The 10,678-nt window shown below is 40.9% G+C and overlaps 1 protein-coding gene across 7 annotated transcripts in view; it reads right to left on the reverse strand.

Annotated features, from left to right (window-relative positions):
• Positions 1-10,293, reverse strand: part of patj (PATJ crumbs cell polarity complex component) — a 135,591-nt gene extending 125,298 nt beyond the window's left edge. For 3 of the 7 annotated variants that reach the window (XM_044198942.1, XM_044198943.1, XM_044198936.1), the window contains exons 1-6: positions 10,203-10,293; positions 5,822-5,881; positions 5,541-5,719; positions 2,328-2,537; positions 2,049-2,188; positions 1,195-1,375 (exon numbers count right to left, since the gene is read on the reverse strand). In XM_044198942.1, the coding sequence (XP_044054877.1) occupies positions 1,195-1,375; positions 2,049-2,188; positions 2,328-2,537; positions 5,541-5,719; positions 5,822-5,843 (732 nt within the window). In that variant the 5' untranslated portion in view covers positions 5,844-5,881; positions 10,203-10,293. Of the gene's footprint in view, positions 1-1,194; positions 1,376-2,048; positions 2,189-2,327; positions 2,538-5,540; positions 5,720-5,821; positions 5,882-9,123; positions 9,278-9,371; positions 9,451-9,658; positions 10,151-10,202 lie in introns of those variants that run through there. The other 4 variants (XM_044198938.1, XM_044198939.1, XM_044198940.1 and 1 more) reach the window with 4 other exon arrangements.
• Positions 10,294-10,678: the final 385 nt, after the last annotated feature.

Raw genomic sequence — 10,678 nt, forward strand, 5'->3', positions numbered from 1 at the left:
TTGAGTGACAGCCAAGCTGCCGGATGATGTGTGTGTGTGTGTGTGTACAGTACGGTATAAAGCTGATTTCAGCAATGCTCCAGACCTCTACAGTACTGCTGGTTTAGGATCAGACCTTAAAAATAATTTCATACTGAGCCATAAAACTCAGCAATGAACAAATGTGCAAACTCAGATTTCACAGACTTCAAGTTTTGTTCCAAAATGAGAAAAGCTGACACCTGGTTCTGCAGCTCAACATGCACCGAATAATTGTAATTTTAAGTTTACTAACTCTGATACTTTAACATTCTGGATCATATAATTTCAGAGATAATAAATGCTTCATATATTTATATTTTTTACTCTTAAATGAATACTAAAGATTTGGAAATGACTTTATTTCACGACCTAAGCTTGTTTTCCTGTTTCTGACAGTAAAACTTTAGTATCAGAAGTGCAAGTCCCATCTGGAGTTATACTGCATCTTTTATTCCGGATTTAAGAATCTGCTGCTAGCACGGCTGAGCAAGCTGACGACGAAAATACAGATCATTGATCAGAGAAGAAATTTATCTTAAACAAAAGGTTTGGAATTTGACGAACAAATCAAATCTGTTGGCACTAGCTTTTCTAACTTAAACCGAATCCAAACTTTAATAAAATAAAAAAAATAAAGTATTTAATTGTATTTAACCAGGTAAGAAACGGTGACATCAGCAATCTCTTTTACAAGGGAGACCTGGCCAAGACAGCAGCATAAAAAAAGGTTACAGACAACAACAATAACCACAAGAAAACATTTGCGATGTTTCGTGACAAGTACCAACCGATTCATTCGCCATTGTACCGCCAGGTCTTTGAGAAGGCTGTTTAGAGGCGGAGCAGAGCGTATAACGCGACAATACCAGATCCTGTGATCTCAAACGATAAGTGTGCAATCAAAGTGCAAATGTATGATGGCATTTACCCCGAATGGCTTTATAAATGAACAAGAACCACTGACTGAGTATACGAAAGGTCAGAGAGGGCCAACCAGGGGGAGTCTGGGAGCGTTACTGAGCTTTACAGGTGTTGGTAGGTGTATTTATGAAATACGAATTTTAAAAAAAAGGATCAAATCACGAGTGAAAGGTTTGTGGAAAGACGCTTTAAGCATCACAACTAAAATTAGTAATAGTTGGTTGGTTTTGGGATGAATTGCAGGCTTCTTACCATGTTGGTGGCGGTGGCAGGTTGTGGTGATGCGTTGAGTGGGCGGTCCCTGGCGACCATCAGCTCCACCGTCTCTCCAGGCTGCTGCAGGAGGGTCAGGGCCTGCTGCTGGCTGATCCCCGGCTCCAGAGGACTGCCGTTTATCACCAGGATCTGGTCCCTCTCCTGGAGACCCCCGTCCCTGCAGCCACGACACAACATCAGTCGGGACTTCTCAATAACATGATACAGACCAAAGTCTTCTGCAAACATTTCAACAAAAGAGATTTTAGAATTAGCAGCTACACAGCTAGCTGGTTAGCTCCACTTACTGGTTTTCTATGTTGGGAGGCTACAGACCAGTCAGCTAGCTACACACAGATGCTAATGCTAAAAAATGCTAAAATAGCACAATGTAAACCAGTTTGGCTGATAATCAAGTCCGTTTACCTTTTTGATTTCTTCTTTACTCGATTAAAAGGGGCAAACCTGTGTTCTTGAATGTTTTAGCCCGTTTCCAATAAATCGTGTGTCCGTTATATTACTGAGACTCGGGCTGAACGATTCATTATTTTTATATCAAAAATCGTAGTTTTTCAAAAAGAGCTGTGTTTTAAAATTGCATCATTAACAATGACTAAGGAAGCTGTAAAAACTTAACTCTAACTTTGGCAGAAATAACAACAGCGTGGGTGCTGTGACTTTTCTGTGTTACATGCTCAAGTGAAAGGAACTATAGGTCATATTTTTTAACTTTATGATAAACTGCATTTCAGTTTCATGTACACATCGTAGGGACAGGATCTGCTTCTGTATGGTGACATGACGAGCCGCTGCTCGTACTGACTGTGGGAGACAAAGCTTTGACAGTGAACCTGTGTGCGACGCCTCCGGGCTGGATGTGTTTGACGAAGACGCCCTGACTGCTGGTTCCTGCAGGATTCAGACCGACCACGCTGAAGCCCAGACCTCCAGACACAGGCCGAGTCAGACTGACCAGCTGTGTGTGACGGCCCTGCGCGTGCACACACACATAAACACAGACACACACACACACACAAAAACACACTCAGGAGTTTGCTCGTGTTTATATGCATGCTGTGTACTCTGCAGGTGTGTTTCTGTTTGTGTGTGTGTGTCGTGGCTCCACCCACCTTGGCGGCGGCGAGGATCCATTTTTGCAGGAGGTCAGACGAGGGCGGAGTCTGACGGATGGGCGGAGACGAGCCATTGGTCAGGATGGAGGAGGAGGTGGACAGGGAGGGCGGGGCCGAGCTGCCGGCTGAATTAACAGCGCTCATGATCAGCTGACCCTTTTTGGAGAAACTGAACTCGCTGCAGGCATCAGGCGGCATACTGCTCAGCTACAGACAGAGGAGGAGGAGGGGGAGGAGGAGGAGGAGGGGGGAGGAGGAGGGGGAAGGAGGAGGGGGAGGAGGAGGAGGAGGAGGAGGAGGGGGTGTCAGATAAGAGGTGATACATGTTTTATAGACCGGGTTTGGAGCTGTACAGAGTGTTACAAAAAAAATAAAAGCACCTGTGTAGCTGTTTTTGGTAAAGCTGAATAAAGAGGAAAGCTGCCTGACACATTTCATAAAACTATAAATGAGCTCATTAAACACTTTTTAAATACGTTTTTGGTACAGATCAATATGTGTCTGTTGCACAGAGTAAATCAAGACTCTCCTTTAATTATTCTTTTCTCATTTCAGAGTGTTTTCTGTTTACATTTTTACATTTTCTTTGATAACTTTGGCTTCTTTTGTAGAAAAACATCTTTATATTTTTCAAAGTAAGGTACTGAAGTATAATATAATTTGAACACACAAAAAGAAAAATGTTCAGTACATCTACGTAGTCTGTAGCATTTACCATGTGTGCCACTAAAATATTCCCCACAGCACTACGGACGCCAGGCAGAATGGATCCATAGCATATTAAGTTAAAAGGTAGCTCAACTGCTATCGGATTTTTGAGGCCGATATTAATATCGAAATTTGGGAGTTTAAAAAGTCAGATTACGATATATCGGCCGATAGTATTTTTTTTTTTATATAAACAATAATCTTGATACAGAACCCATAGATCTGTTTCTCAAGAACTGTGGGGGAACGTAAGCGGGACATTTTACAGCTGAGAAATCAACGTGTCGGCGCTCTCTGGTGGACGAACTCTGTAATGGTGACAATGTTTCTAAACTATCCCAAACCTTGTTTGACATTTCTGTACTGTAATTTCTTCTTACTGTGATCTAATCCATAGATTTGTGTCGTTAACTTGAGCAAAAACTTGACAAAGACAAGAAGACAAAGAGGGAATCGGGAGGCAAAAACAACAACAACAACAACAAAAAAACAGAAAGAACTTGTATTCCTGGAAAGTTTTGAGATTCAAAGTCTGAGCTGTCAACAAAACCACACACACAGTCAGCTGTTTTCTCTTGTGTCTGATCTGAACAGGTCTGATGAGAATCACTCAACGGTCAACGGTGTGAAGACAGTGCGGGACAGTGACCGGCTTCAGGTTTTAGCGCCAAACACAAAAACAGAGTCAACACTGATAAAGAGAGCGAACGACAGATGGAGAGACAGAACAGAAAGAGAGAGAGAGGGATTCTTCTATGCAAGGACGCTGTCGACAATGAAGAAAGACATGGAGGGACGAAATGAAGCAGGGAGGCCGGGGGGGTGAGTGGGGAGGAGAGAGGGGAAAAATAAAATCAATAGATTCCTCTGCAGGCTCTCTCTCTCTGAACAGGTAATGTATTAATGACCTTTACACTCACATTGTGGAAACTTATCAGTCTGCGGCTTATTTAGGCCAGGCTGACGGAGCAGGATCCCGAGCCATTTCATCAATACCACCTCGACAAGGCCGTTACTCAAACCAAGACACTAGATATTAAAGCTTGATAGATCCGCAGAGAGCCGGGGGAGGGAGGGAGGCAGGGAGGCAAAATAAATAAAGAAAGAGAGAGAAGTCCCTGCATCATATACCCTCAACCGGCTTCCACCGACGCATTCATAGACTCAGCTCTGACCTTCGCAGCACTTAGAATATGAAGCCCAGCATCAGTTATTGCCATTATCTTAATTTGGCCTGCAGATTGTTTATTGTAAAGGCTCCGCGTCGGTACGAGCGGGAGCTGAATACAGATGGCGATGCAGAGGGGATTCAATGTCTCCGCTCAGCCCCGCTGACAGGTCACAGTGTTGGACAGGAGGCGGCACTGTACCGATACCCGATAGGCTGTCTACACCTGGGCGGAGTCACACATGTCAGATAAGATGGGAGACGCTCATCAGTCTGAAGAGCTGCTGCAACTTTAGACTGTCGACACAGCCGGTTACACACTTTATACTGCGCGAGCAGAGGAAGAGAAACACCTGCGGATGTAACGTAACAACAGCCCGACAGTAAACAGCTCTCACAGAAGAGGTCGGTCTTTGTTTACAGGTTTTAATTCAACTCCATCTCCGGAGCCATAGTCAGTGGTGCTGAATCATGATTTGCATTTTCCTGAAAGGTGTTTCTAATGTTTTGTCCACCTCATTTAGATCTTCCAGAACTGATCTGTGAGATTTTACTTTGACTTCCAAAATATAAATATAAACCAACATCATATACACTTCTAATCATGAGCCAAACGGAAACGAACAGTCCTAAACTTTAAAACGAACTCACCAAACACACAAAACAACCTCTGTGTGTTAATATCTCGCTGATTTAATCCGAGTACGTGAGGAATAAATCTGCTGTGGCCCGAAGAGTTCAGAAACCACGAACTCAAGGAAATCAAGAAAACATTTAGAATAATATGGAGCAAATACAGAAAACTGGTCGGAAAACATATTCACCAATAGCGAACAGCACCGCAAACAACACAACGGATGTTTCCAGGGACACTACGTGATTGCACCGGTGTAACTGAGTAAATTTACTCCAGTACTTTACTCAAGTATTTAAATTTTATGCTACTTCGACCCCACATTTATCTGACAGCTGTGGTTACGAGTTACTTTGCACATTAGGATTTTAAAAACGTATCCATTACACAGTGAATTAAGCCACCTGACCTCCACTGCAGCCGGCTACAATATTTAAATGCTGCTTGTATTTTAATGCATCAATAATAATAATAATCCAAGAGTATAACATATAAACATGTAACACTGACAGAGCCCATTTTGGCGTGTAATGAGTACTTTTATACTTAAGTACATTTTGCTGATACAGTAATACTTAACATACTCTTACTTTAGTAAGATTTTGAACGCAGCATGAGTTTTTAAAATTGTGGTATTGCCACTTTTACTAAGATTGCAATACTTGTTCCACCGCCGTGCGTTTGTGTTTTTGTTTCTCACCTGGTTTCGGAGCTGTTTGATGGAGTGCTGCAGGGTCAGGATGTGGGTGAACAGTGGATTCTGCAGGGTCTCCCTCAGGTTTCCCATGGTTTCACTGTGGGTCCACTGCTCCCTCTGGACCAGTTTGGCCTGCAGACGCTCCAGAGCTCCCAGTACCTGCTGACGCTCCGCTGAGGACACTGAGGACAAACACAGGATGTATTCATCACACAGAAGTATCTTACACTTGATAATATCTGCACTTCCAACAGTGAGCGTTTCGAACGGCCGAGAGGATTTACCTGCTGGGACATTTTCAAACATCGTCGTCCCTCGCTCTCTGCCTGTCGTTCTGGATCAAGCTGAACAGAGAAGAACAGACAATAACATTACTTTAAATGTATCTCAAGCACTGGCCAGCATGAACAACAAACATCGGCCGGGTAAAAAACACTGTGAGGGGTTCAAAGCTACCTGTACGATACTGTTTCACGTGGTAAATTCAGTATAATGTTCATTTCCACAGCACTAATTCCATGAGTCCTGTCATACTGAGCACTCTGCTGCTCGGAGATTAGTACAATCACATCTACTTTGCTGTTTCTTTGATCGGTGGTTAAAAGCCTACCAGGAAGGGGAGGGTGTACTTCCTTTGAGCTGCTGGAAGGCTTTTAATATGAAACATCTGCAGGAAGAGTCGCTGGATAGTAGCTTCACATCAAACAAGAAACAGCAAAGTAGAACAACTGGAATTAATTACCGACTGTTGTTGAACAGAGAAAGTGTTTTCAGCAGAGCGCTGAGTGTGACATGACTGTTGTTGTACTGACTGAAATGGACATTATACTGAATTTATAAAAGACAGCAGGTAAACATGGAGGAAGTGTTCGTATCAACAGCAAATTAAAACAGGAGCAGATCAGAAAACAGGGCGGACTCTTACGAACATATCCTCACATATACTTTTAAGGACAGGGATTGTCTAAAAAAGGTTTCTATTCCTTAAATGTTTTTGTTTTTATGCTGTTTCCCTTGCTTTTTTATGTTTTAATGCATTATGTAAAGCACTTTGAATTGCCTTTGTGTATGAAACGTGCTACACAAATAAACTTGCCTTGTCTAATATGAACCGGTTTCAAATAAAAGCCCGGTTCTCTCTGCAGCTGAGGTATCTACGGTATCTCTAAACCACTGCGACTGTGCAGGTCTGATCCTTACGCGCTACAGTTCATACACTTTATTGCATTTATTTCTGCCAGGGTTCAAGTACAACTTAAAGTAAACACGTGTTGAGATGTATGTGGGGAGAAATGGCAGTTTTGTTTTTGCTCGAGTCTTTAGATTTGATTATTTTATTTAACAGGGACAGTGCACATTAATAAACATTGCTGTAAATGTGCCTGTTAGCCAGTAGGCTGTTTTTTTTTTTTTAATCTGTAGTGCTCGACAGATGTTACACTCTTAAAACAGAATATAAGATTAAAAGTACAAAGTTGATAGAGATTATATATATATATATATATATATATATATATAGATAGATAGATAGATAGATAGATAGATAGATAGATAGATAGATAGATAGATAGATAGATAGATAGATAGATAGATAGATAGATAGATAGATAGATAGATAGATAGATAGATAGATAGAGGTGTGAAAAAGTGTTTGCCCGCTCCCTGATTTCTTATTTTTTTGCATGTTTGTCACACTTAAATGTTTCAGATCATTAAACAAATTTAAATATTAGTCAAAGATAACACAAGTAAACACAAAATGCAGTTTTTAAATGAAGGTTGTTACTATTAAGGGAAAACAAAATCCAAACCTACATGGCCCTGTGTGAAAAAGTGATCGCCCCCTAAACCTAATAACTGGTTGCTCCACCCTTAGCAGCAACAACTGCAGTCAAGCGTTTGCGATAACTTGCAGTGAGTCTTTCACAGCGCTGTGGAGGAGTTTTGGCCCACTCACCTTTGCAGAATTGTTGTAATTCAGCCACATCGGAGGGTTTTCGAGCATGAACTGCCCAGTCTCTTTCTTATGGTGGAGTCATGAACACTGACCTTAACTGAAGCAATTGAGGCCTGCAGTTCTTTGGATGTTGTTGTGGGGTCTCTGAATGGCTGAATGATGACGACTTTGGAGCGGCCTAGTCAAAATCCTGACCTGAATCCTATTGAGATGCTGCGGCGTGACCTTAAAAAGGCAGTTTGTGCTCGAAAACCCTCCAATGTGGCTGAATTACAACAATTCTGCAAAGATGAGCGGACCAAAACTCCTCCACAGCGCTGTAAAAGACTCACTGCAAGTTATCGCAAACGCTTGACTGCAGTTGTTGCTGCTAAGGGTGGAGCAACCAGTTATTAGGTTTAGTGGGCAATCACTTTTTCACACAGGGCCATGTAGGTTTGGATTTTGTTTTCCCTTAATAATAACACCCTTCATTTAAAAACTGCATTTTGTGTTTACTCGTGTTATCTTTGACTAATATTTAAATTTGTTTGATGATCTGAAACATTTAAGTGACTAACGTGCAAAAAAATAAGAAATCAGGAAGGGGGCGAACACTTTTTCAAACCACTGTATGTATATATATATATTAATTGTATATATTGTATATTATTGTATATATATTAATTAATATATTATATTAATAAGTATGCAGAGCGATAATAAAAAAAAATATTAGTAAAAAAACAGTACACCATTATGCTACACTGTCAAAGCAATGAAATTGGGGATTTTAATGTTAACATAGATATGGACTAAATACGACGACATTGTGCTGCATTATCAGACACTAATTAGGGACAGACATAAAAAGCACATACAGTATATAAAATACATAAGTCACTGGTACAATAAAAGACATGCAGGTACGTGAGGACAGACAGGCGACAGGTGACAGCAGACAGGTTCACAGCACAGAGAGACAGACAGTAAGGCACATTCAAACATCTGTCCGGCCGGATAATTAGCGAGCTGATTTCATTTACATTTCATATATTCTGATCTTGGCGCGCGACAGCAGCCAAGACACCATCCTGACACCCGCTGCTCACTACTGTATCTTCAAAACATTACACCAAACTCCATTTAAAAATCTAGCACTTCTAATTCGCCATGTGCATGTATCACTAAACAATAACCACCGGCAGGCGGGACTCAACCAAAACACCATTTTCCAACATTTTATAAACGATTAATTGAGAAAATAAATCAGCAGATTCATTAATAATGAAAATTAACACTAAAACATCCACTTACCTACAGTTTAAAATACACACTGCACATCCATCATTGTCAAATGATCATGTATACATGCATATAATGTAAATAACCACCCACTTCATGTATATAACGTAAACTATTACATTAATCATTCAATATTTATTCCTTTGCACTATTTGTATTTGTTTACAATCTACAGAAACACCTGTATAGATAGATAAACCTGGATTTAGTCTCTTCCCTGTCTGTTGTGTTTTATTTCCGTTTAAACTGTAACAGGTGCGCTGTCTCGGCCAGGTCTTATTTCAATCTCCTAGTTAAATAAAAGGTTAAATAAATGAAAAAACAACCTTACAGTTCTATGTTTACCTGTCTTATTGCTGTTTGTCTTCCTGTAAACTGTAAAATTAAAATCAACAGGTGACATCTTCAGGTGTCAGTCAAAACCCAAAAGGTATTCAGTTTAATGTGATCTGCGACAGAGAAGAGCACCAACACCTGGAGCCGGAATGAGCTTTTACAGGTGTGTTTGGTAAAAAAAAAAACAAAAAAAAAAAACGCTTCCCCAGGTGAACACCAACATCCTGTTCGTCTCTTAGGTGTCAGTCTCATTTCACCTGAAGACGTGTACCTGAGTTTAACTCCCAGGTGTGCTGGTGATCCAGGCTTCTCTGTGCCGGGTCCAGGTGTCTGTCTCTGCACATCACAGGTGAAAGGCTCGTTATCAGGCGGTTAGCTCGGCGTGTTTGCACGGTCAGAGGCCACTTTATCAGCACATACAGGTAGAAAAGCAAACTACACAGCCGTTTCCCACAAATAACGAGCCAGAAACCAGCATGAAGGCGTCGCGTGCACTCCACACAAGCTGTGATTGTGTGCGGGGGCAGCGCACCTGTAAGCTCACCTGAGAAACCAGGAAGTGAAACTCAGCAGCTCAGAGGGGAGGCGATGAAACTAACGCTAATCGATAAACACATCTGCTCGCCGTCATAGTGTGTATATCCTGAAAACGTTTCTTTAACGGCGAAACCGTTCAAATGTGTCACGAGCTGTCAGCAGGTGAAACTCGCAACAGGTGCATCAAACTTTAAAAAACAGAAGGAAAACACTGTTCAACCGGCGGCCACTTCTGAAAACACACATTACTCATTCAGCGACAACATCCAACTTCACTTCTCCGTGTGTTTATGAACGTTAACTGAGCGAAAACACAACATTAAACAACTTCTCCTCCATCAGCTCGGTAACTTAACAGCAACACACCCGTTCGCTAACAGTTGGCTAGCCGCTAGCAGGCTAAGTTAGCTTGTTTAAAAAGCGGCTAAAAAAAAAACCTCGTTTCGTAACATTTCGTGCGGATAAACAGTCTGAGGATGAGGCCGCCAGGCAACGGCGAATTCATAGAAAACGGACAGGTTTAAAGGGTTTTAAACTGGTGTAAAACTCACATGAACTGGATCCAGTTCGGCACCAGTGTCGCTTCAATGCTGCGTTCGCGTGCTGTCGGAAATATTGACTGCCAATTCATGTTTAGAGATTTAATTTAAGAGATTTATTTTGTTTAGAGATTTAAATTGTTTAGAGATTTAAATTAAGAGATTTATATTGTTTAGAGATTTAAATTGTTTAGAGATTTAATTTAAGAGATTTATATTGTTTAGAGATTTAATTTGTTTAGAGATTTAATTTGTTAAGAGATTTAAATTGATGTGGAAAATGTATATGCATCCCTTTACAATCTCTGTAACAGACAAGCCAAAGAACCGCCCCTCTTCTGGAAGACAGTGTGAAGTGCAATTTATATTTGTTCTATATATATATATATATATATATATATAATTTTGTTATAATAATTTTCTGTATTCTTTTTGCTTTATGTTGCCATTCTATTGCTGCTATAAATGCAAACTCGTGTCTTATATCG

Source organism: Siniperca chuatsi, linkage group LG6, assembly GCF_020085105.1.
Source record: "Siniperca chuatsi isolate FFG_IHB_CAS linkage group LG6, ASM2008510v1, whole genome shotgun sequence".
In the NCBI taxonomy this organism is placed as follows: Eukaryota; Metazoa; Chordata; class Actinopteri; order Centrarchiformes; family Sinipercidae; genus Siniperca; species Siniperca chuatsi.